Genomic DNA, 26,566 nt, shown 5'->3' with positions numbered 1-26,566 from the left:
TAACGATCACCATCAGATCAGTGACCTTATCCCTGACAACCCATTCTACATCTGTACAACACTGACAAGATCAATAGCTTGAGATGAACAGTGAAAGGGATCTAGTTGTTACCTTATAAAAATTGCAATGTTTTAAATCTCATTTGCAAGTTCTCCCATTAAACAAGGGAGTAGTTTACTCAGATAAAAATACATTTAATATTAAAAGTAACTGAGTTGACTACCCATTCGCCTGTCTTCGATTCAATTCTCTTTTGTCCATTTTACTTATTTATTTATTTATTTTTGAGATGGAGTGATGGAGTTTCATTCTGTTGCCCAGGCTGGAATGCAGTGGCACGGTATCAGCTCACTGCAACCTCTGCCTCCCAGGTTCAAGCGATTCTCCTACCTCAGCCTCCCGAGTGGCCATCACGCCCAGCTAATTTTTGTATTTTTAGTAGAGGTGGGGGGGTTTCACTATCTTGACCAGGCTGGTCTCGAACTCCTGACCTCAAGTGATCAGCTCGCCTTGGCCTCCCAAAGTGCTGGGATTACTTTTGTCCATTTCTAATGTATTCTTTTGCATTTGAAGATTATTCTACTTTAGAATCAAGACAAAGCATATCTGGTTCTAAATTGTTTCACTATCCTCCCAAAAGAAAAGCATCTGCTACCCTCAGCATTCCTGGCCAGTCTGAGCTCTCTGGGAGATTTGGCATCCCTCACACTCCTAAAGTCTGGGCCACACTTCTACATGCTCTTCCCTTCTCTACCTGTCACTCTGCAGTCAAATTGGCCACTACGCACTTTTCTTCCACCAGCATCCATTGCAATCACAATGTAGCACATACTGTGCTACCTTCTGAGTTTCTGGAAACCTCATCTTTCTGAACTTTGGGCACATATTTCACTGTGTTCAGTCTGATTCTCAAAGGCCCTATTTAACACCAGCTACCCAAATCACACTCCTCTCTCTATTCCTTGTTGAGCTACTGCCCCCGCAGAATCCTCCTCCTTTATACCCAAAGCCCAACACACTCAATCCTAGTCAACCTTCCTGTGAACTTCTGCAACAAGCTACACATACTTCAGTCACAGGACACTTTCATTATGCTTTCTGTAATATTACAGTTAGTTCACTCAACACATAGTTCTCAAGGGCCTCCTGCTTCCAGTGTGGCGCTAGGCTCCAGGAATACACAACCAAGTGGATCAGGCACTTTGGAATCTGGAAGAAAAGTGACTGACTCCGCCTAAAGCAAGTGGAGAGCAGCTTCTGGAGAAGGTGACATTTGAGCTGCATCTTCAAGAAAAATAACTCTATGAGGCCCATGGAAAGCACTGGCGAGGCACAAAGAATGAAAGAACAGCGTAGACTTGGGAAACACAGAAGCGTCCCGAGATGCTGCAGGCAAGTGAGAGGGAAGCTGAGTCAAGATGGCTGCAGAGCATTTGAAGCTAGATTATAAGGGGCTGTCTAGGATGTTGAAGAGTTAGATTTAATCAACAGGCAGTGGTAAGAGTCCGGAAAGGCAGTGGCAGAAGCTGGTCTTCATATTATGATCAGGCTCAGTGGGTCACCTGTCCACTGTTATTTATCTTATTTTTGTCATTTCTTTGTTTACCTATCCATTTTTAAATGGCAGTCCCAAATGATGCAAAATAAGCTTCCACATGGGCAAATAATAGATTCTTATTTACATAAGAACAGAAACAAGTTATTGCTGCTGCCTGTTCTGCAAAATATGCTTTTACATCCAAAATTAAATGAGAATTAGAAAAGTCGTAACAAGGGAAAACAAGGGTAAAATTTCTTAAATTATTTTAAAAAATAGAAATGAGCATAATTTTAATATTTTATATTTCAAATATATTTCCCTTCTTGATAAAACAGTGGCATTTTTCTAACCAGCTATATCTAAATATATATAGTTACCAATCTGGATGTTGGCAATAGATTCAGTGTGACGATCGCAAAGTGGACTCACACTCAAATGATACTTTTTTTCTATATCTCCTATAAATGGAAAAAAAAGGAGTATTAATATGAAGAATATCTACTGGTTAAATACATAAGGCTTCAACATACCTGTGCATTTCTTAGGAAAACACACTTAATCCTCCTTCACAATTAGTTCTTTTAAACTTTTAAGTTATTCACACATAGAAGAGATTGCCAAGCTGATATTTTATTTAAATGCAAGAGGTAGAAAACTTTCACTAGATGTCATCCCAAGACTGTAATTTATAACACATTAATATACAACCTGAAAGGAAGGTTCATGAAATAAAGATTCCTGGATCTGGGCTTTAAATTACACACACACAAGTTTTTCATGTTCATATGGCCCTCCACACATGACAAGGATAAAGCAAGTTCAGGGAAGTCTTTCTGTACAGCAAAATTCCAAACCTAATCTATCTCTACTCATAAATGCATAAATACATCTGATCATTCCAAAAGAGGACTTCTAAATTTCAAAACAGATACTCAATTTGTAGAGTATTGATTATATGTATATCTATTGTGAATTGTTACTAAAAATATCAAGACTCTACTGTTAGACCCGTATAAATACTGAGTTATTTTATTCTTATGATGTTAAAAAAATGAACTGGATGGATTAATTATCGCTCAATACTGTAACGTGCCTTGATGGAAGAATTCCTCCGTTACTTTTTCACTCCACTGCTTGCTTAATTCCCAGGTCCGACATGGGTTACAAATATCAGCACATTTCAAAGCCATCTAGCAAACAAAACATTAATATTGCTTTAAGATATATACACACTTGACAATAATACCAAAGAACCAAGTGCAAGGACTGGATTAACCATAAATATAAATAAATAAGCCAGAAATATAATTCTCCTATTTTAGATGTAAGAATTTATGAGAATAAAATGCTATTTCTTAATTGGTACCCTAATCTTATAAAACTGTCTTCATCAGAAATCTTGAGTATGAAAAACACATAACCGATGATGCCTTCCTAGGTAGCAGATTCACCAGTGATCTCCTTCTGGAAGGAGTGTGTGCTAATCGAAGGAAATTCCTTAGCTTGCCCTCAAGATTTAACCACTCTGAAAAACTACACTAGAATATTTCATTTTTTAGTTTGACAGTCACATAATTTATCCTAGAAATAGGATGTTTCCAAGCCCCATTTTACCTGTAAAACCAAATGTCTATGTCTGGTGTCTTCTAGGCATAAATCACCTCTATCCAAATGGGACCTAAACAAAGACAGATACTCATTCTGGCGACTGATGTCTGTGGCTAGTATCAGAGCACCTATCTGTGTCTCCATTTGTTGCCTGGAATTAGAGAAATACAAAGAGAAAATACAAGACTTTCAATTAAATGTTTACTTCTTGATTTTTTTTTCTTAACCGTAATAATCGGAAGGCTTTATGGTACCCTAAAATATCCAACTATCATTCAATTTAAAATTTATCACACAAAAAAATGAGTTTCATGGAATGCTTCAAAAAAAGCTATTAAAATAATCAAAACTAAAACCAAGAGAGTTTGTAGGAAAATACCAATATGCAAACATTCCAAAAGGAGAGCCTTTATTTTGCCAGTCAAGGTGGTATTATTTGCTTAAAAAACAAAAATCAATATAACATTGGTATGTTGTCTGAGAAAGTTCCTTGCTGGGATTCTTTGCTGGAAAATTCTTGTGCTAAGGGTAATTACACAACTTTGGTTTCCTTTTTAGTGCCTGAGATCTGAAGGCAGAAGGAAGATTCAAATAGAAAGAATAATGACCCATTCAACAGCTGACTCCTACAGACATTTTGACTAAGATGCCTGTTGCAATTCCCCTGAGCAACTTAATAAAGTTCAGAGTCAACTGTGTTTTCAAGGTTAAACTCAAGAACCAATCAGTTATCTGTAAATGCATATCCAATTTTCTGGAAGGAAAAGGTAACATGTTAATACAAACAGCAAATACATACATCATTTATAAAACTGCCTCAGGTCACTTAAGATAAATACACTTTAAAAAAAATTCTTGCCTTTTGTTTTAATGGGCCATAGCAAACACTATCTCTGTATAATGATCAGTAAAGAGCTGTCAAATAGATACAAAGACTCACAATATTGAATGTTAAATAAAGCAAACTCTAAATGAAGAAAACATTAAATAATGCTATTAGGTAGTATTCCTTATTTCCATTTTTATTAAATCTGAGAACTCAACAGGGTTAATCATCAAATGAAAAACATGATTTTTAAAAAGGGAATAATGAAGCAAACATTTTAATCTGTCTTAATTTTAAGATCATAATTTACATATACAGTGTGTTTAAGCAATTTTCGTATTTGTACTACAGCAAAAAATGATTTTATGTACCAGAAGTATTATCATACTCCAAATGGTATCTGTGAATAAAGATTTAAAAAAATAAAAAATAAAGTCCAACTTTTTTCTCACGGTCATTACATAAAATACTTAGTTTTTTATAAAGTTGTTTTAAATTATGAAAGGGAAACCATTGAACAGCAGGTGGAACTTAAATTTTAATACTCAAACATATTTTTATGCCTCACCACTTTTCTTGACGTGGATGGCTTCGATCCACTTTCATGGTTTCGTGACTTGCATTTTCCCTCAGTGTAACATTACTAAAAAGCTTGTGTGTGGCCCACACTACGAAATGATGTTGAGATTTTTTTTTTTTTTTTTTTTTTTGAGGCAGAGTCTTACTCTGTCTGCGCCGGGCGCCTGGGGAGCAGGTGGGCCCGGATGTCTCAGCTCCTGCAAGCCTCCGCCTCCTGGGTTTACGGGCCATTCTCGGCGTGCGGTGGCCGTCAGCCTCCGAGTAGCTGGGAACTACCAGCGCGCCCGCTGGGCACGGGTCGCGCGAGCTGGGAGTTTTTGTTTAAAATTTTTTAGTAGAGACGGGGTTTCACCGCATGTTAGCCCGGATTGGTCTCGATCTCCTTGATCCTCGTGATTCCGCGCGTCTCGGCCTCGCCAAAGTCTGGATTACGAGGGCGAGCGCAGCCGGCGCCCGCATGTGAGATTTTATAAACCATCACCATCGTGTTATTCACATTAATGCTCTTTATTAGGTTCTAAAATAGCCCACTTATTTTTTTTTCTAAAATATTAGGGTTTTTTTCATTCATTATTGTATCCTATAGCTCCAGAAGTGTGACTCCAGGATTATGCTATTGAGGATATTAAGGCACTGTCTTTACTTTCTTGTCAGTTTTGAAAACTTCTGGGAACAGATTTTAATAAATCTATTTAATATAATAGAATGTTTACATTCCATCCACTTAACCTTTATACCTAGACCTTAAGGTTTTATTCAGCTGAGTATGGAAATATGTAATATCTATTTATGTAAATAAGCAGTATACTATGCCTGAGCCATTGTGTATTTGGAGTGATTTTATAGTATTCAAATCCATGGAATAGTCTTTTATAAAAATAACTATCCATTAAAATGTTACTGACTATACAGTAGTATAGGTCTAAATTATTAAAATTGTATATAATTTGACAAACACTGAAAACCGCAGAATACCTGAACATCACAATTTTTAAAACTTTATAAAATTACTTTACCCACTTAACTTCTATAACCAATAACAAATTAAATTTGTCTTAATCCAACCTACCTGCTTTCTAATGGCAGATGTGAGAATAAGCCTGATTCTCTCAATAAGCCCACTGCAGATCTCCAGTGGTGATTTTCCAGTACTGAGGTATTCTACAACAAAGGACGTTTCTGAGTTACTTAATGATACGTCTCTTTCTGGACATATCATTACTAACAATACTGTTAGCAATATTAATCTGGTTAAAATTCTAATATTCACTGAGAATTTATTTTCATTACTTTCATTTCTTCAAAATATGAAACATTTTCTAGAATGCAAAAATAGTAAGTCTTGATGATAAAATTGCACTAACCTTGTATAAAGTTGCCAAGTAATGGTTAGTTTTAATAAGGAAAGGTTGATTAACACCTGGATGATCCAGATCATGAGTGGCAGCTGCAATTAAGCTCAGCAAGATATCCCAAGGAGTTACAGAATTGGCAAGCTGAAGTGTGACAAAAGAATAATGAATCACAGATATATCTAAAATAAGCTCTAGCAGCCAATGGCAGTGGTGACAATCTCCTCCCTCTTCACGTCATTCTTCAGGCAGTTGTTCATTAGGTCCACTAAGCACACCTGCCAGGTCCTGGCCTCCTCATCACCACACTGGCAAAGGCATGATACAACAGTGGCCCTGCCCACGTGGAGTTTACAGAGCTCATCCTTAGGCCATTTCATTTTTAACAAGCTTAATTAAAATGGCAGCTAAAGCATAAACCATTCTTTTTGAGAAATAATGGCTTTAAAATGACAAATACAGTTTGGCACATTTTTATTATTGTAGCCATTACTGAACAAAAGACCTAATATTTTAAGGGTGTTTATCAACAAACTGGTTATTGGATTTCAATAATGTAATCTAAAATGTAAGGTTATTCCTGTAGTCCTGATGTTTAAGGAGGCTAATGAGTAATCATGTTAAGTGGAAGTCTGTGTCAAGTCTGTGATAAAATCCTCCCTCAACGGATGGATACATTCATAACAATGACACAATGTATTCATGTCAGGGAAAGCAATCTTGTACATCAGAAATTGTAACTTTATTCTTAATAATCATTACCAAACTTACTCGATATAATAATCACAATAAATAAAAGTTTGTGATTAGTTGACAAATGTTCAATGATAAAAAAGATGACCTTGACTATATCACCTATTTTTCGGGAATCGCCTCTCATTTTCTGGCAAACTTTGCCAGATTTGTGTTCCCACAGCACCTCATGGCCTGCCACAATACCACTCATCAGAGCACAGTATTATTTAGGTTTACGTTAGGACGGTGCTGACTAAACTGTAATGATCCTGTGCTCTAACAGTGAAAACTTTGGAGTGTACACCACTAATATTAAGTATATTTACTTATAGATTATTACAATAAACTAACATTTATATGTTATTATACAATGAATATAAAAACTGAAAATTTAAAAAATGAGATAAAAAATAAATTTAGATTCAAATTCTATTATTTTCTTTCTCTGCTAGAATGAATCAATCTTCTTTTTCTACTCCCTGTGTTAAGTTCATCTCAGTCAGAGAAATCACTGTCTGAGGGCTTGAATCTCCTGGAAAACTATAACCTACCTGGAAGCAGAGATGCATATTATTTATTTTTGTATCGCATATAATTAGTACATGGAGAAGGTCAATGAATAGGAGAAGATGAAGAAAATTATTTCCTCTTTAGGATATACAAAAGCACTGAAAAAATAAAGCATTCTAAAGCACTGCTTTAATAATGAAGACGAACAGAATGCATAGGATATAAAGCAATCTCCCCTCCTTGACATACACATGAACGGCATGGGTGTCTATGTCTTATGAACATGTGATTTATCAGGCAGTGTGCAAAGGGGTGACATTCTTATTGGCAGAAGAATAGACATCCTGGGAGAATACAATAATCCCAAATTACACTGATTCGAAAAATTAACGTATGACTGCACACGACATCAAAACAATCTCAGGTATATTAAAGAGTTAACCATTAAAAATAGGAACATGAAAAAAAGTAGCTGAATTCTCAAAATTCTGTGAAGAGAAAGTAACTTTAAAACAAATCACACATATTCAAAAAATATTTGATATAAAAATGTAACATTTCTGCTTGTAGAAAAAAAAAACCTTCCATCGGAAAGAAAATTTTCAGTATTATAACAAAGACGAGGACTTCAATAACTTAACTTTTTCAGGTGGATTAAAAGACAGATGTTATTTCCATTCTGTGATTGTATCTGGTAAGAGCTGACAACAAAGAAATGTCCAGAAAAGAAACTACAAATTATTTAACATACGTGAAGGTCAGATTTTACTTGTATCTGCAAAGCCATCATTAGTGTTCTTTTTCAATAAAACAGAAAAGTATTAAGTGGTGGGTTTTGCTTTGTTCAGTGAAAAACACTGTTTTCATTGCCTGCCAGCCCTTATGATTTTCCATTGTAATGGTTATCACAGTAAGTTTTGTTGGTGGTAGCTTTTTTTTTTTTTGGCTAAATTGGCAAATCAAAAATGTAGTAGAAATACCAGAAAGAAGGTACTTGAGATACTGGTGGCTTGCTGAGGGTAAAGAAGAGGTGGCACTATCATGGAGGAGAGCAGTTTAGTGAGATAAAATGTTCTGAATCAATATTGTATTTTTATTTTTCCTAATGATGCTACCTCTGAAAACAGATTCTATTTTTTTGAGACAGAGTCTTGCTGTCTGTCGCCCAGGCTGGAGTGCAGTGGTGCAATCTCGGCTCACTGCAGCCTCTGCCTCCCAGGTTCAATCAATCCTCTTACTCAGGCTCCTGAGCAGCCGGGATTACAGGCACCTACCACCATGCCTAGCTAATTTTTTTTTTTTTTTTTTTTGTACTTTTGGTAGAGACGGGGTTTCACCTTGTTGGCCATGCTGGTCTCAAATTCCTAACCTCAGGTGATCCGCCTGCCTTGGCCTTCCAAAGTGCTGGAATCACAGGTGTGAGCTGCCATGCCCTGCCTAGTGAAGACGGATTCTTGACACATTATGTCCATCCTGAGAAATTACTGAAAGAAATGAACCTCCCACACACAGAAGGCAAAAGGACAAGGCGGTCCTTGCAGGGCTCCTCAATCCCCAGGCCATGGACCGGTACTGATTCGTGGCCTGTTAGGAACCTGATAGGAACCAGTGCAGAGCAGGAGGTGAGATGCCAGCCAGTGAGCATTATTGCCTGAGCTCTGCCTTGGAAGCAGTAGATTCTCATAGGAGCACAGACCCTATTGTAAACTGTGCACATGAGGGATCTAGGTTGCACACTTCTTTTTTTTTTTTTTTGAGATGGAGTTTTGCCCTTGTTGCCCAGGCTGGAGAGTAATAGCGCAATCTTGGCTCACTGCAACCTCCGCCTCCCGAGTTCAAGCGATTCTCCTGCCTCAGCCTCCCAAGTAGCTGGGATTACAGGCATGTGCCACCACGCCTGGCTAATTTTGTATTTTTAGTACAGACAGGGTTTCCCCATGTTGGTCAGGCTGGTCTCGAACTCCCGACCTCAGATCGTGATCTGCCTGCCTCAGGCTCCCAAAGTGCTGGGATTACAGGTGTGAGCCACTGCGCCCAGCCAGCACACTTCTTTTAAGAATCTAATGCCTGATGATCTGAAGTGGAACAGTTTCATCCCGAAACCATCCCCCTCCCCATCCAAGGAAAACATGTCTTCCACAAAACTGGTCCCTGGTGCCAAAAAGGTTGGGGGCCACTGCTCTAGAGGTCTAAAAACAGAGAAGAAGGCTGGGCATAGTGGCTCATGCCTGTAATCCCAGCACTTTGCAGGACCGAGGCAGGCAGATCACTTGAGGTCAGGAGTTCGAGACCAGCCAGGCCAACATGGTGAAACCCCATCTCTACTAAAAACACAAAAATTAGTTGGCCGTGGTGGCACACGCCTATCAGCTACTTGGGAGGCTGAGACAAGAGAATCGCTCGAACCCAGGAGGCGGAGGTTGCAGTGAGCTGAGATCGTGCCGCTGCACTCCAGCCTGGGCGACAGAGCAAGACTCCATCTGAAAAACAAAACAGAACAAAACAAAAACATAAAAACAGAGAACAGTTAGAGTAAACCCAGCCAATGATAAAGCCCATATACAATATCATTCATTAACAGCTCATATTGACGAAGCACCTACCATGTGCCGGTGCTGTTTTAGGGGACAGGTAAATATTAGGGGACAGACAAAAATTCCTGTCCTGGAGGCCTGACATTCTTGTGGTTTCCACGTCAGGTTCCCATGTTTTACAAGTAAGATTCTGGGGGCCAAAATTCCTATCTTATTCATATTTTTGTCACTAGCAATTAGCATCTACTCAGAGCATGAATAAGTGTACATTCACAAGAAAGGCAATTCAACCATTACCAGTCTCGCTGATATCAAAGGGAAGGATGCAGGGGCCAGGGAGGGATGTGGGGGGGCAGGTTTTTTGTCAACTGCCAGGGACAAGTAGAGCAAAGTTTAAAGGTTCAATGTTACAGTGGGTTTATGTCTGGGATGTGTAAGCGTAATTCTTATCTAGACTTAGTTTAAGTATAGTTATTAAGTAAAGTAACTACACTCATTACAGAAACATGAAACTAAACATTAAAATAGGAAACAAAGGGAAAATCACAATCTCCTCAGCTGACAACTATGAATGTTACCAGTGTCAATCATTCAAGGAGACTTTGGACTCAACTTGAACAAAATGCTTTATAATCCACATAACTTCAGCCTTGAGGACATAAAAAATAAATACTCAAGTTAGTGACAATGCATATAGAGAGAGATGAGTTTGTCTCCAAAATTTCCAGTAATTTCTTTGGCTTGAAATATTTTTTTTTTCATATAGACAAGAGTCCAAGAATTAGCTCTTCCATATAAATTATAAGGTATAAAAACTGAAAACAAATTTCTCACAAAATACATATACTTAAGTCTTTCTATTTACTATTCCCTCTGTACCTGGACTTTCTTATGGATGACTCCTTAGTTATGTACTGTCCACTTAAGTGATTTCTGATCACCCTATCTAAAGTTGTAAAACTCTTGCCATCCACCTGGTCATTCTCTAGCTTATTATTATTATTGGTCGTTCTCTAGATTATTATTATTATTATTATTATTTTAGACTGAGTTTTGCTCTGTCACCCAGACTGGAATGCAGTGGCGTGATCTCGGCTCACTGGAACCTCTGCCTCCCAGGTTCAAGTGATTCTCATGCCTCAGCCTCCCAGGTAGCTGGGATTACAGGTACCCGCCACCACGCCCAGCTAATTTTTGTATTTTTAGTAGAGACGGGGTTTCACCATGTTGGCCAGGCTGGTCACAAACTCCTGCCCTCGGCCTCCCAAAATGCTGGGATTACAGGGGTAAGCCATCATGCCAGGCCACTAACATATTATTTTGATCAAAATTCTATTTATCTATTTAATGACTGCCTCCCCCACTGGGATGTACACTTCATGAAGACAGGGATCATTCCTACCCTGCTCACCACCACATTCCTAGCACCAGGATAGAGCCTGGCATGTGGCAGATGTTCAAAGAGTGTAAAACATGTGATGCTATGCAAAGGCTCAGGAGTAAGAGATACAATCTTCAGGCATCTATCTAATCCATCCTATTTACCTATCTAAAGATAGGGTGTCACCCAGGCTGCAGTGCAGTTGCACTATCACTACTCTCTGCTGGACCTCTCAGTAATCCTCCTGAGTCAGCCTCCTAAGTAGCTGGGACCACAGGTACATACCACCAGGCCCATCTAACTTTTTATTTTTTTTAGAGATGGGGTCTTGCTATATTGCCCAGGTTGGTCTCAAACTCCTGGCTTCAAGTAATCCTCTTGCCCTGGCCTCCCAAAATATCGGGATTACAGGCATGAGCCACCGCACCTGGACCTACTTCAAAGTTTTTAGAATTCACTTTTAAAACTTTGAGTGACTCTGTTTTTTTTGTTTTTTTGTTTTTTTTTCTTTCTTTTTTTGAATAAAAGAGATGAGGTCTTACCAGGCTGGTCTCAAACTCCTGGGCTCAAGCAAGCCATCCGCCTCGGCTTCCCAAAGTGCTAGAATTACAGGCGTGAGTCACCGTGCCCAGCCCTGGGTGACTCCATTTAAAAATGTTCACTATGATAAGGGACAAGAGAAATGCTTGCATTGTAGGGCTTTGTGATTTTATCTATATCGTTAATTGAAGCCTTGGGTGGTGTTCACTGAGTATGTTAAGGATGAAAAGTGTTTAAGTATTATCAGAACTCCACAAGCAAAAAGTGTTCAAAATCATGTTTTTATTAATTTTTGTTCACATGTGTCCCTGCCCTGCTCACCTGGCATCACCCAGATTTCCTTCCCCCTGGCTTGGGTTGGGTGTGCCCAGAGGGAGATGGGAGTGCAGAAGCCTTCACTGACCAGGTTAACCCTCCTGTGTGCTGCAGAGAACTTGTTACCATCTTTCCACTTACTAGACTGTATGGTGAATACTCATCAATCTCTCCCACAACATTCTCAAACAGAGGATGCAGTCTTGGCCCAGAGTTTTTTTAAACTTTAATTAAAAAATTGGGGTGGGCAATAGAGTGAGACCCCATCTCTACAAAAATTTTAAAAATTAGCTGGCCTCCAGCTTGAGCCCAGGGAGTCGAGGCTGCAGTACGCCATGACCACGCCACTGCACTCCAGCCTGGGCAACACTGTGAAACTCTGTCTCTTAGAAAAAAAAAGCAGTTGGGTGATTGGGAGTATACATTTGTCAAAACTGTACACATAAAATGTATGCACTATATTACTGCATATAAGTTCTACCACAATAAAGTTGATTTTTTAAAAAGTTATGATACGTATACTAAAAAAAAACTGGGGCATTTTCACATATTCTATGATCTCTTAAATAATCAGAAGATTAGCTATGTTCTTACGTTGGCATCAACAGGCACAAGCCAGTTTAGTCATCCTGTTTCCCGCCTAACACCTTAGCCAGAACTAAGATCTAGGGAGAGAGCAGTTTTGAAACAGGGATGGGGTAGACAGACATAATTGCAGAATTGCCAGGGATAGGAAATGTCCAGGGGCAAACATGGCTTTCATTAACATCTGCAGACAATGATTCCCAAATCCATACATGAAGTCTGATTTCTCTCCTATACTTCAGACTCTTTTATGTAACTCTCCACTAGACCTCTATATTGGGATGTCAAATACATTTAACACCACGGATCCAAAATGGTGCTCATTGTCTCTACAAGCCTTACCCCCAAAACTTGTTCCTCTCTACATTCCTCCTCTCATATAAGACTTCCACCTTCTGCTCAACTGCCCAAACCAGTCTTCACTGACTTCTGTTTCTTTCCCCAAATGCATTCACATACCACATCCTGTTCATTCTAATTCCCAAGAGAACTTGCAAACTATCCACGTCTCTACTTCATCAAGGCCACTCTGCTCTCTTCCATGAAACACCAAAGTAACCCCTGGCAGGTGTTCAGGCTTTTTGTCTTGACACGATTTATTTTCACACCACAGCCAGGATAATTTTCTAAAGTCTCCTGCTTCCTCTCTGTAGCTCCCCATTCATTCACTGAGTCAGACCAAGGCTGTCCTTGCCCACATGGAGCCCATGTGGAGCTCAGTGTAAATGCCAGCAGTCGAGGTTTCAAGTGACCTAGCCCTTGCTTGGGCTTCTCCAGCCTCTCTCTCAACAACCACCCAATTCTCTAGCTGTTGCACTTGGAAACACAGCCAGATTCAGAAACATGATTGAGCTAGATCTCATTCTTGTGAAGGAAGCCTGTGATTTTCAGTCAAGGCAGTAACTTCAGGAGAAGTATGTGAAAGTAAATCAAAAGGAATTTTCTTATGATTTTCACCTGAAATCAATGTCAACCTCTTACCTTAGGTTCCTTTAAGTAACAGTGCATGGCCTGAGTAACATCCGCAGCGTGGACTGCGTTATGGTAAGGATTTTGACTGTGGTAATCTTCTTGAATCATAACTGCATCAAAGAAAGAGATCCCGATTTTACTGTATATGAGCAACATACACAAGTGCAAAAACTGTGATAATTATGAGTTACCCACTCATACTTTTCACGTAGATATCGGTTAAAATCGTGCTGATTCGGGCAGATGATAATCACCTCACACTCACATGTATACCAAAAGAATCAGTATCAATTTGACTCCCTATGCTATCATGGAAGAACAGACTAGGCTTCGGGGTGGAGTTGTGCCCCCTGCCATCAACGTACATGATGGCCCTACCAGCATAACACACAAATCCAGTGGTCTCAAAGGAAAGCGAGCCTACCTGTGGTGGGGAAACACAATTGCCAAGTGAGTGCGACAGACCATCAGAATTCTGCACTTGCTTCCGTCCCATCCTTTCAAATAGCCTTTTCAATACCCTTGGTTAACAGTGTTTTTTTGAGACAGGATCTCACTTCGTTGCCCAGGTTGGAGTGCAGTGACGTGATCATGACTCACTGCAGCCCTGACCTCCTGGGCTCAAGTAATCCTCCCACCTCAGCCTCCCAAGTAGTTGGAACCACAGGTGCATGCCACCATGCCTGGCTCATTTTTTGTATTTGTTTGTAAAGACACGATCTTGTCATGTTGCCCGGGCTGGTTTCAAACCCCTGGGCTCAAGGAGTCCACCTGCCTTGGCCTCCCAAAGTGCTAGCATTGCAGGTGTGAGCCACTGTGCCCCACCTAATAAGCTATTTTTGTAAGTAGTTATTTATTTATTTTTGAGATGGAGTCTCGCTCTGTCACCCAGGCTGGAGTGCAAAAGCATGATCTCAGCTAACTGTGCAACATCTACCTCCCGAGTTCAAGTGATTCTCCCGCCTCAGCCACCCGAGTAGCTGGCATTACAGGCACCTGCCATCATGCTCGGCTAATTTTTGTATTTTTGTCGCGATGAGGTTTCACCATGTTGGCCTGGCTGGTCTTGAACTCCTGACCTCAGGTGATCCACCCGCCTCGGTCTCCCAAAGTGCTGGGATTCCAGGTGTGAGCCACCATGCCCAGCCGTATGTGTTTTATAATTTATATTTTAGTATAGTAGTCCCCTCATATTCTTGGGGGATATGTTCCAAGACCCCCAATGGATGCCTGAAACCACAGACAGCACCAAATCCTATTTATACTGTGTTTTTCTTATACGAACACACCTACGATAATGCGTAATTTATAAGTTAGTCGCAGTAAGAAATTAACAATAACTAAAATAAAATAGAACGATTATAACAATATGCCACAACTCTTGTGCTTTGGGGCCATTATGAAGTAAAATAAGGGTGACGAACACAAGCACTGTGATACCAACACGGCTGATCTGATAACCAACACGGATCAGGATGCAATGAGATTTCATCACGCTGCTCAGAATGGTGTGCAATTCAAAACTTATGAATTGCTTACTTCTGGAATTTTCCATTTAATATTTTCAGACTACAGTTGACCACAGGTAACTGAAACCACCGAAAGCAAAACCAGAGATAAAGGGGGACTACTGTACAGTATTTCAGGCATACTACTTACAATTAATTACACATTAAAAAGTTTCTCAAGGCCAGGTGCGCTGCCTCACACCCGTAATTCCAGCACTTTGGGAGGCCAAGGCTGGAGGATTGCTTGAGGTCAGGAGTTTGAGACCAGCCTAAGCCATTAGCAAGACCTTGTCCGTACTAAAAATAAAAATGCAGCGTGGTGTGGTGGTGCACATCTATATTCCTAGCTACCCAGGAGGCTGAGGTGGGAGGATCACATGAGCCGAGAGGTTGAGGCTGCAGTGAACCATGATCACGCCACTGCACTCAAGCCTAGGTGACAGAGCGAGACTCTCCAAAGGAAAAGCTTCTCAAAAGCCCTATGTAATAATGTTTTTTGTTTTGTTTTTGTTTTTTTTTTAACCAGAGTTCTAAGTAGAAGTCTGAAGTCTGAGTTAATATTTCGAGCTCTTCATTTGGCTGTACATTCTTGGTATGGAGGCTTTTTTTTTTTTTTTTTTTTTTTTGAGATGTAGTCTCGTCCTGTTGCCCAGGCTGGAGTGCAGTGGCGCAATCTCAGCTCACTGCAACCCCCACCTCCCAGGTTCAAGGGATTCTCCTGCCTCAGCCCGGATGAGGTGGGAGGCTGGCTGGAGCTTGGGAAGTTGAGGTTGCAGTGAGCCATGATCATGCCACTGCATTCCAGTCTCGGCAATACAGTGAAACCCTGTCTCAAACAAACAAACAAAAAACACTTGAGTTATTATTTTCTCAATTCTCCCAAGGACAGTATAGAGCCGAAGCCATTCCAGATACATTGCACAGAAAATAACCCATTGTAGCCAGTGGATTCCTTATGGCTTTAAGGCTTAATTCTCTCATAAACCTGTTCTAGTGGCTTCCAAATTAGTGGCAGCAGGATGAGGGGAGAAACAGCCAAGTATTCACATGAACAATGTGCAAAGCGGGGATATGCATGTTTATAATTGCCAGTATAGCTACTGGGGCTACTCACACTATTTTAATTATAAACTTGAGAATTTACTACAAAATTATATCTGTACAGTTACACAAGCTTCTGTTTACCTAGATAAAGCAGTTGCAAGTTAGCAAAAATGGTTATATGAATGATTATTTTTTTTTTGAAACAGAGTCTCATTCTGTTGCCCAGGCTGGAGTACAGAGGCACGATCTTGGCTCACTACAACCTCTGCCTCCTGGGTTCAAGTAATTCTCCTGCCTCAGCCTCCCGAGTAGCTGGGATTACAGGCACACGCCTCCACGCCCGACTAATTTTTGTATTTTTAGTAGAGACAGGGTTCCACCATGCTGGTCAGGATGGTCTCGAACTCCTGGCCTCAAGTGATCCACCTGCCTCAGCATCCCAAAGTGCTGGGATTACAGGCATGAACCACTGTGCCCAGCATGTATGAAATATTAAATGTCCCTACCAGCAATATCTTATTTTATAGTTCTACAGTTTTACCATTTTCTTACAGTAATACATTACTTCCTGAATAATTTGTAATTTCTCTCTACTTAAAATTGAAAGATTTTAAAAAGATATCAAAGCAATGTGATGGTCTCTCACTATTAAGTATAGGCATACCAGCGAGATACTTAGTGTTAAGTTCCAGACCACTAAAATAAAGTGAATATTGCAATATAGCAAGTCAAAATTTTGGGTTTCCCAGTGCATACAAAAGCTATGTTTACACTATAGTCTATTAAGTGTACAAGAGCATTATGTCTTTAAAAAAAAAACCAATGTAAACACCTTACTTTAAAAGATTTTATTGGAACAAAATGCTAATGATTATGTGAGCCTTCATTAAGTTGTAATCTTTTTTGCTGTATATAAGCAAAGTTTATATAACCAAAAATAAATTACAAATTAAAATATCTCTTGATCTGGGCACTATATGAAATATCACAATGAGGGTCAGAAAATGAGACCCCAAAATATGCTGCTTTAGACTTCAAACTCAGAGCAGCAAATGCAGAAGAGTACTTTCTCTGAAGTTCCCCTATCCACCTAAAGCACAAAGACTTTACCAGGAATCGTAAATTCCTTCCTCAGGTACAACCAGCCAGGAGAGATTGGTGGATATTACAAGAAGGAAGACTAGGTTGTTATCTTGTGCCTCAGTCTCCGGAGCAGCTGGGATTACAGGCGTGCGCCACCATGCCTGGCTAATGTTTTTGTATTTTTAGTAGAGATGAGGTTTTTGCCATGTTGGCCAGGCTGGTCTCCAACTCAGTGGCCTCAAGTGATCCACCCGCCTCGGCCTCCCAAAGTGCTGAGATTACAGGTGTGAGCCACCACACCTGGTCCCAAATAATCTTTAAAGTCTACAGTCAAAGAGATTTTAGGGCTCGGAAAAAGAAGAAACCTAACTGCAATATACCTGATCTTTTAAAGTTTTAGCCTTCGAAAATTTAGAAAAGTACAGAAATTGTGTCGCCTTTGCCGGCGATCTGTGGTCAATGTAAGAAACACTGCAAAATGAAATCAAGTATTCACCATTCCCCATATCTATGGCTCTGCAACTTTGCAGCCTTTGCACCAACAGGTGTAGTGCATCCCTGGTCTGATTTGCTGTGGCCACTTGCTGCGGAAGTGAAGGTGGGCCGATTCTGAGCCCAGGGCTCCAGAGGCCTGGGGACATCAGCTCCCTTGGAAACCTGGCACTACTGTTTGAACAAGCTCTGCTAACCGTAAAATAAATAATTCCTTTTTGTTTTTAATGTAAATCTATTATGGTGCCAAACTCCTCTGCTTCTTTTAAATTTTACAGAAGACTATGTAGAGCCGAGATGTATCACCCTGGTATCCTAGCTGAGGTCGCTACAAAACCAACATACGGCTCACCTGCTGCTGTCTGCAGGCGCACAGATGAGCTCACCCAGACCAAAAGCAGCATTCAATAGGCCCACAGATGCAACAGTTAAATAACTGTGTGTTGTTTTAAGTCACTAATTTTGGCTGGTTTATTATAGAGCAATAGCTAACCGATATAACTGAGATAAAACTTATAAACAGGTTCTTGTATAAATGTAAATCTTGTTACTGTTAATGAGTTAGAATCACTTACCTAAAAATCTGCGAAGTTTCATCATATCTAAATGGAAATACTCAATTAATCCATGAAGACTAAATAAATGAAAGGTTAAGCTTACTAGACTATTTCCTAAAAGAAAGAAGAGACATTACATTAGTAGGAAATACCAGTCAACACAATTACATTATGCTTTGAAATACGGATTTTGAACATAAAACATGGAAAGAGTAATAATTCCCACTTTTTGTATATCAAAAATATGCATCTTCTTGTTTTACCAGTTATGAACTTTATACATATCTTTGTTTCACTGTAAGAAAATTTAATTTTGTTGTTTTACTTTTCCACAACCAAAGAACTGAAAGCTAGACATTTTCAAATATATTAATTTTTTTAAAGACACCAAAATAATTTAGACAATAGAAAACTTTAAAAATTGTCCCACACAGTAACCTAATTCAGTGTGGCCGCACTTGACCTTCCTCCTGACAACGCCTCTGCCATCTTGCTTTCACTGAAACAGACTGCCCCAGAGCATACACCTCAGCTGCAGCCTTGTTAGCCTTGAGAATGTGTCTACTCTCATCCATACAGGGTAAGGAGGAGGCATCAATGACCTCAAGATCATCAGAATAAAAACTCTGAACTCAACCCCTTGCTTTTCCAGAGTAGCTGCAGAAAATCTGAGATTTTCTTGGGGAGTAGGGAGGGGGAATCACAAAACTAGGCAGAGTATCACTATAAACTCATAGTCAACACTGCCCAGCAATCATATTGTTTTTCCAGTGAACTGGCTCTTTCACTTTTTAAAATGTCTGTTTTCAAGCCTTTTATGCTCTTCTTAAACTTTCAACATACTTACTTCCCATCCACCCCTCATTCTCCATAGCCTCATATGTCACAGAAATAATACAAGCCCTCAAGTTTCCCTTTCTTTCTTTTTTGAAATGGAGTCTTGCACTGTCGGGCTGGAGTGCAATGGTGTGATCTCGGTTCACTGCAACCTCCGCCTCCTGAGTTCAAGCGATCCTCCTGTCTCTGCCTCCCGAGTAGTGGTGATTACCAGCACCCGCCACCAAGCCTGGCTAATTTTTTGTATTTTTAGTAGAGACGGGGTTTCACTTTGTTGGCCAGGCTGGTCTCCAACTCCTGACCTTGTGATCCGCTCGCCTCGGCCTCCCAAAGTGCTGGGATTACAGGCGTGAGCCACCGCGCCTGACCGAGTTTCCCTTTCTTTCAAAAGCCAACCCATCCACATCTCCTCAGAGATGTTCCTTGTTCCACCAGGTACACCTGTCCCCACCCCACCCCACCCCACCAATCTCTTTCTCTTTTCTATATTGTCCCAATAAGCATCAGCATTCAGACATGCTCTAGATTCTCTCATCTCTCAAACAATAAAGAATCACAGCCTCTCCTGGCTCCCTCCAGTTTCCCCTGCTCCATCCCCCTACAGAGGCGAGTTATTGGAAAGAGCTGCTACATGCGATGGGGACTGTCTTCTTCCTCAACGTCCACTCCTTCATCAGTGACAAGTGGAGTCACACCAAGAATAGAAATTAAATTTGGAAAACCCACCATTTTTATGATGTTTAGTTTTCCCTTCCATAGTATAACTCTCCATTTCTCCATTTGTTATACCTCCTATTATATTTCTCGGTTTTGTAAACTTCCATAGGACACATATACTATATTAACAATTAAACAGACCACGTTTTAAATAGGCTACATATTAAAAAGTCTATTTTAAGTAGACTACATCCTTCACATAGGCTCATAAATTACTGCCAACGTTCAGATAATAGCAGTAAGATACACAATTCTAGTATTCTGTAAAGTCTATGATGACTCTTACAAAAATGTATAAAAGACATACTGGTCCCAAATTGAAAATGTATAATAATAATATTTATGAAGGATAATAAAGGACTGTTTGGCTAACCTTGTTATCTAAAACTGCCTAACCAACTGCCAGCAAAAGACCACGGCCGATGAAAAAGTACATTAATTGGAGCATTATTTGCATGAGCAATGACAGAAAAGATGTGGCAGGCCAAAAGAGACTATTTTTATAAACTACTTGACATATCGCCTTTATGTGGAAAGAAAAAAAATTTCAAATCTTACATTTTACATAAATTAAATGTTAAAATGTGTTCAGGTCCTGATATGCTCTATCGGTACAAACACGAGTCCACCACGTGGTGTGGAGCCATTTCTGAAGAAGTGAACAACGTATCCATTACTATTGCTGTAACAACCATCTTCGACTATATAAATATTTTAGAATGTTTATTCATTCTCTGTATATTTAGATTATCATAAGGTTCTCCCCAAATTGTTTTTCAAATGTAACAAAACAAATTACCCATTTCTAGGATGTAGAATAAGTTTTAAGAAAGCTACAATCTAATAGGAAAATACCCTCTTTTGGAATTCAGGCAAAGTGCAGTGAAGAAACACATGTAATGTTCCCACTAAGAACTTTAAAGGAATCTGACAAGAACCAGGCTCTTAAAGTGTACTACCCATATGTAACTGAAAAGCTGCATGCAAGATACCAACTGAGGATTATAATACCACTAAGAACACAAGTCAACAAAATATTTCAAAACAAGAGATGCTCAGCTGTGTTAAACAAAAACCAGGCACAGAAGAAATTTTAAAAAATGGAAATGGAAACAAACACTTTCTGAAAAGAAAACTGTATTTTAAGAAAAGCTACCCTCATAAAAATATATCAAAAGATAGAACTGCCTCTGGAAGAGTGGGCCTCAGTCATTTTCCGAAGGTGATCCCAGAAGGGATCTGGTGGAAGGAGCAGGCTACCCTAACAACGCAGGCCTGGCAGCTAGTGTCCTCATGAACCAGGTGTCTTCAGGAGTGATAAGCTTTTGCTCTGTCGCATCACTTAACTCCCTCAATCCTACAAAAGGAATTCCAAACGCATCCTACCAGACAATAACTACTTCCCTCCTTGTAGCAGACAAGCTGGGGACCATTTGTCTTGGCACAAATCACTGCATTTTGCTTCCTCCTCTGCCTTCCTGTCCTCCCCCCAATATCATCTGGGAAATTGCCAGCATAAGAAACACAAGAAAGCATTGGATCAATAAGCAAGAAGGGAAAACTATACACTTGGATACCATGAATGTATGTTATCGAGAATTCATTTCAGGTGAAGCAGTTTTAAAAGGAAAGCCATTCTCATTATATAGTATAAGCTAAAGGAATTTTCTTCTGCCCATTTGTTCCCGAATAATATCTCCTTAAGTAGAAAATTCCTGAGCTTTTGAATAGCTGTAGTTAACTGAATGTAGAAATCTCAACCTCCAAAATCAAAGGTGAGTAGCTAACCATGAGTGGTTTCTACTAAACCCTAAAGATTTGGAACGAACCCTAAGGGGAAACCATGTAGCCACCCTGTCCACAAATCCCGTTTAAGGAGTGAGGTGATCAAAAGGAAAGCGAAGTGCTTAGTTAACTACTGTGGACTGCTGGCTATTTCTTCTGCCCATCCAGTGCACTGCTGAGCTCACACCGCTTTCATCACCATGCCCCCAACTAGCAGAGTATGTACTTTTTAAAAATAAAATTTAGAGAAGAACAATCAACTATTTCAATGAGTGACAAGTGTCCCAGTAGACTAATAATAGGCTATGAGCTGTGAGAGTTTATGTAAGGCTAAACTTTGAAAGTGTTAAGGGTGGCATTGTTTAATCTATATTTGTCTTGAGATAATACCTAAAGTAATATTTGTGTTAAGTTAGGAAAGGGGAATTTCCCTGAGCAAGAAGAAGGTGGGCCACCTGATATTTCACCTACCTATATTTTCAAAAAGAAGGGCCAAGGGAATGCTAACTGTGTAAATGATATCAGAGCCTTTCCTGTGTGTACGGGCCAAGGTGGGGGCAGGGAGAAGTACAGAACACTTAATCACCAAGGGCAAAGGAAAAGTAGAAGAGAGATAGCAAAGGGGAGGAATAAAAAGGCAGGGAGGCAGGAGGGTGGCTTTGCTGATAAAGGCAAACTTCACTGTCTTCACAATTTTTCCTAGGATCAGTCCGATTTATTTTCTGTCAACACTGCATAAGCAAACAGAAGGTATAGACAAAGGTATTTCCATTAGGTATTGCCATACGCTTAGAGAGAATAATGGAGTGATACTAAGAGACCCACATTGATTCCTGAGAAAAATAAAGTTGTAATTTGCTTGTTCATTTTACATATTTGGCATCCTTATCAAAGACACTTCATTCCAAAGCAATAAGAAAAAGCAGGTGATTTCAAAGTACAGCAGTGGTTTCATTATTCTAAAGTCAGTACTGATTTTCTCTCAGTGTACTTTCTACTCTGGGGCAAAAAGTTGAACTACCTTTTTTTTTTTTTCTTTTTTTTTGAGACAGTCTCGCTCTATTGCCCAGGCTGGAGTGAGATGGCGCAATCTCAGCTCACTGCAACCTCCACCTCCCAGATTCAAGCAAGTCTCCTGCCTCAGCCTCCCAAGTAGCTAGGATTAGAGACATGCACCACCACACCCAGCCAATGTTTGTATTTTTAGTAGAGATGGGGTTTTGCCATGTTGGCCGGGCTGGTCTTAAACTCCTGATCTCACGTGATCCACCAGCTTTGGCCTGCCAAATTGCAGGGATTACAGGCGTGAGCCACTGCGCCCGGCCTAGTTGAACTGCTTTTACCAGTGAATAAGAACATAAATCAACAAAACATTTCAAAATAAGAGATGCTTAGTTGTGTTTAAAAAAAAAAAACAGGCACGAAGGAACTTTTTAAAAAATGGAAACGAACAATTTCTTGAAAAAAGGAAATTGTATTTCTAGAAAAGCTACCCAAATAAAAATATACTAAAAGGTAGAACTGCCTAAGGTTTGGCGGTCCTCAACTGTACCACCAATAATTACGCCCACAATTTTATCCTAAATAAGAGCGATTCCCTGTTCCTTTTCCTACGGAACATTTTCCTGTTCCCAAAGAGAACAAGAAAACATGACCCCTCCATCCAGAACCAAACTAAACTCAGGAGTGGGTAAGCAGATTAGAATCACCTGTGGGCATTTTCCCCCAAATCACCCATACTCTGCAGATTCTGATAAGCCCTCCTAAAGAAGCGACAGCTCTTCCCCATTCTCTATCTGAAAGCAAGGAACCACTGCTGTTGGTCAGGATGTGCCAAAAGGTGGTTAATCCACCACTCAGCAGGGGCAATCAAAACAGGCATACAATATTAGATGTCATTGTAAATGGCCACAATCTAAAAGAAACAAACAAACAAAAAAAAAGAGATAATAATGTTTATTCTGGGTTATTATTAATAATAGCAACAGCAATTGCCAACCAATCAGCCAAGTATATATGAGACTGATTCTGTAGACTTTTAGAAAAGTCACTTAAAAAGAGAAAAAATGATGCTCCCTGATATGGTTTGGCTGTGTCCCCAGCCAAATCTCATCTTAAATTATAGTTCCCATAATTCCCATGTGTTGTGGGAGGGACCCGGTGGGAGATAACTGAATCATGGAGGTGCTTTCCCCCATACTGCTCTCATGGTAGTGGATAAGTCTAATGAAATCTGATGATTTCATAAGGGGTTTCCCCTTTTGCTTGGCTCTCATTTCTCTCTTGCCTGCCGACATGTAAGATGTGCCTTTCACCTTCCACCATGATTGTGAGGCCTCCCCAGCCACATGGAATTGTGAGTCCATTAAACCTCTTTTTCTTTATCAATTACCCAGTCTCGGGTACGTCTTTATTAGCAGCGTGAAAATGGACTAACACACTCTCTCTTCCAGCAGAGGGCTCACAACCTTAGTACAGTAAATGAAAGCAACGCATCAGTGGCTGCACCATCAATGCAGTAATCTAGACTACATTAACTTGAGCAAGTCAAATTCTTCACTTACCATTTGTTAGTCTATCAAATAGAAAGATATCAAAATTCCAATTTCCAACTTTTTCCAGCATACACTGAAATGAAAACCAAACATTTCTGATGTAATTTAATTTCAATAACATTGTCTTTTGGAGATATTCCATAGAGAAGTTAATGAAAATGTAAAGTGATTGATTTCCTTTAAAAAATACAAGTATCATTTTCTTTTAATCATGACTTTTCAACTGGCTCCAAAAAATGCTCAAAGGGATAAACTCCACTTGAAAATGAAACATTATTTTGTTTTGAATTAATGAATGCACACGAAGGTTATGTTTCCCAACTTATTGCTATAGTCCCGCAAACCTTTAAGAATTCTAGTATCACTTAACATCACAGAAGTGTGGTTCAAATGTTGCATGGTTGAGAAACTTACTATTGGGTATTTACTATTCCAGGTACTGTTATAAGTGACCTTACTCACTCTTTTACTACTTGGAACAACACCATCAGATGTTTTCTCTTTTCTTTTTTTGAGACAGGGTCTCACACTCACTGTCACCAAGGCTGGAGTGCAGTGGCACAAACAAGACAGCTTACTGCAGTCTCGACCTCCTGGGCTCAAGCAATCCTCCTGTCTCAGCCTCCTGAGAAGCTGGGACTACAAGCGTGTTACCACACGTGGCTAAATTTTTTTTTTTTTTTGTAGAGACGAGGTCTCATCATGCTGCCCAGGCTGGTCTCAAACTCCTAGGCTCAAGTGACTCTCATACCTTGGCCTCCTAACATGCTGGGATTACAGGCATGAGCCACTGCACCCGGCCCAGGCATTGTTTTCAATTCTCATTTTAGCGACGTAGAAACAAGCAAAAAATAACTAACTTGCTCAGCTATAAAGTGATAGAGCTGGGATCTTAAATTAGGTAGTCTGTTTCTGGAACCTAGGCATCTGACACTGATACCACACCATGCTTAAATTATTTGTTGTTCAGTTTTAAAAAAAAAACATTTTTAACTTATGGATATTTATTTATATTATCTAAATATGCTTATAAAATAATACAATTTACTACATTAACTTTTAGGATAATGTGTACCTCAGCCAAGCAAATAAATTCCACAAAGACCCTAAAACCAAATATTTTATACCATACATTCTTAACCTGAACATTCTGTGGACTTTTCTAGGAAAAAAACTTATATTTTATATCCAAAAGTTCACTGTTGGATACATTTATGAATACACTGACATGAGCAACACTAAGATACTACTAGTAGAAATCATTAATTACGACAGTACTAATAACAACAAATGACACAGAGATATTCTCATTCTAAAAGGCAGAACTTGTAAACATTTTAACATTTAAAGCAAGCACGAACACTTTCCACTGATTTCTTTTACTAAACAGGGAAGTAATTTTTTTTACTTTCATGTAACTGTAAAGAAGACACCCAAGCTGTACCTACACAACTTAAAAACTTATCTACGCAAACTCAAAAATCTGGCCTGTAAATATTAAGTTAAAGAATAACTTAAAATACATTGAACATTTAATACTATTTAAAATCCTCATTTGGTTAAAAACAAGCTCATTTAACCCTGATGTTCAGTAAGACATTTCTTTTAAATTATATAAAAGATGAAGTAAATAATGTTCACAATCGACAAGTTTAATTATGATACATCTAAACCCTCAAAAATCTCTCTCGATGCAAGAGACTATGAAAACTTGATTGGAAGTCATGAGACCTTTGTGAAAAGATGTTACTAATACACATACACACACAGAAGACAGACAGAGACGTAACTTCCCGTGCTAGGTTTACCTCTAACCAGCTGGGTGAGCGTAAACAAGTCCCTCGTGCTCTATTGGACTCAGTTTCCTTATTGATGGAATATGGACATGAAGAGATCAGATAATCTCTTAAGATTCTTCCCAGCATTACAATTCTGTGAGATCTTATAGTTTAATGTTCTATTGATCTCCTTGTTACGTAATGTTCCAATAAATGAAAACACTGTCACTACTTTAGTTGTTTCAGAAATTTCCCTTGCTCTGGAATGTCTAATTATAAAATAAACAGCTGCTCTAAAGAAAAAAAACCTGGAAAACAGGCTTAACTGCTTTTCACAGACAGACAAAAAGACTCTATAAATCATTACTGTATGGGGAATAAAGGGCTTCAGTAAACTTATCAAAAAATTAACGTTTTCTTACAAAAACTATACATACCTTGGCTTGTCCATTATAATCATCATCTAAAATGTTTAGAGAATTTGAAACTGTAGTACCACGAAAAAAGCGTGAAGATCGAAGATATCGCTGGAAACTTAGTAGCCTTCTGATATTCCTTGCAGAGACAGACACTTCAATTTCAGATTGAGCTGAAATAAAAAGAATAAAAGGTGAGTACAGCAAGTTAAAATTATACACATGCTATCTTTGCAATACCACTTTTAGTATGTACAAGTATCTTTAAAAATTCATTTAAATAATTATACCACATTTTCAGGAGAGAAGTGATACT

The 26,566-nt window shown here is 39.3% G+C and overlaps 1 protein-coding gene across 4 annotated transcripts in view; it reads right to left on the bottom strand.

The window, feature by feature from the left end:
- Positions 1-26,566, bottom strand: part of PDE7A (phosphodiesterase 7A) — a 126,451-nt gene that overhangs the window by 5,740 nt on the left and 94,145 nt on the right. For all 4 annotated transcript variants that reach the window (XR_001885311.1, XM_017870786.1, XM_017870788.1 and 1 more), the window contains exons 4-12: positions 26,272-26,423; positions 24,066-24,129; positions 18,181-18,276; positions 13,488-13,588; positions 5,919-6,050; positions 5,624-5,715; positions 3,156-3,300; positions 2,635-2,731; positions 1,919-1,999 (exon numbers count right to left, since the gene is read on the bottom strand). Coding sequence is in view for 3 of the 4 variants with exons in the window: in XM_017870786.1 (XP_017726275.1) it covers positions 1,919-1,999; positions 2,635-2,731; positions 3,156-3,300; positions 5,624-5,715; positions 5,919-6,050; positions 13,488-13,588; positions 18,181-18,276; positions 24,066-24,129; positions 26,272-26,423 (960 nt within the window). In the remaining variant the exon portion in view is untranslated. The remainder of the gene's footprint in view (positions 1-1,918; positions 2,000-2,634; positions 2,732-3,155; positions 3,301-5,623; positions 5,716-5,918; positions 6,051-13,487; positions 13,589-18,180; positions 18,277-24,065; positions 24,130-26,271; positions 26,424-26,566) is intronic.

The sequence above is a fragment of the Rhinopithecus bieti genome, unplaced genomic scaffold (genome assembly GCF_001698545.2).
Source record: "Rhinopithecus bieti isolate Rb0 unplaced genomic scaffold, ASM169854v2 scaffold_5022, whole genome shotgun sequence".
NCBI lineage: Eukaryota > Metazoa > Chordata > Mammalia > Primates > Cercopithecidae > Rhinopithecus > Rhinopithecus bieti.
This window is presented reverse-complemented; position numbering and strand designations above follow the sequence as displayed.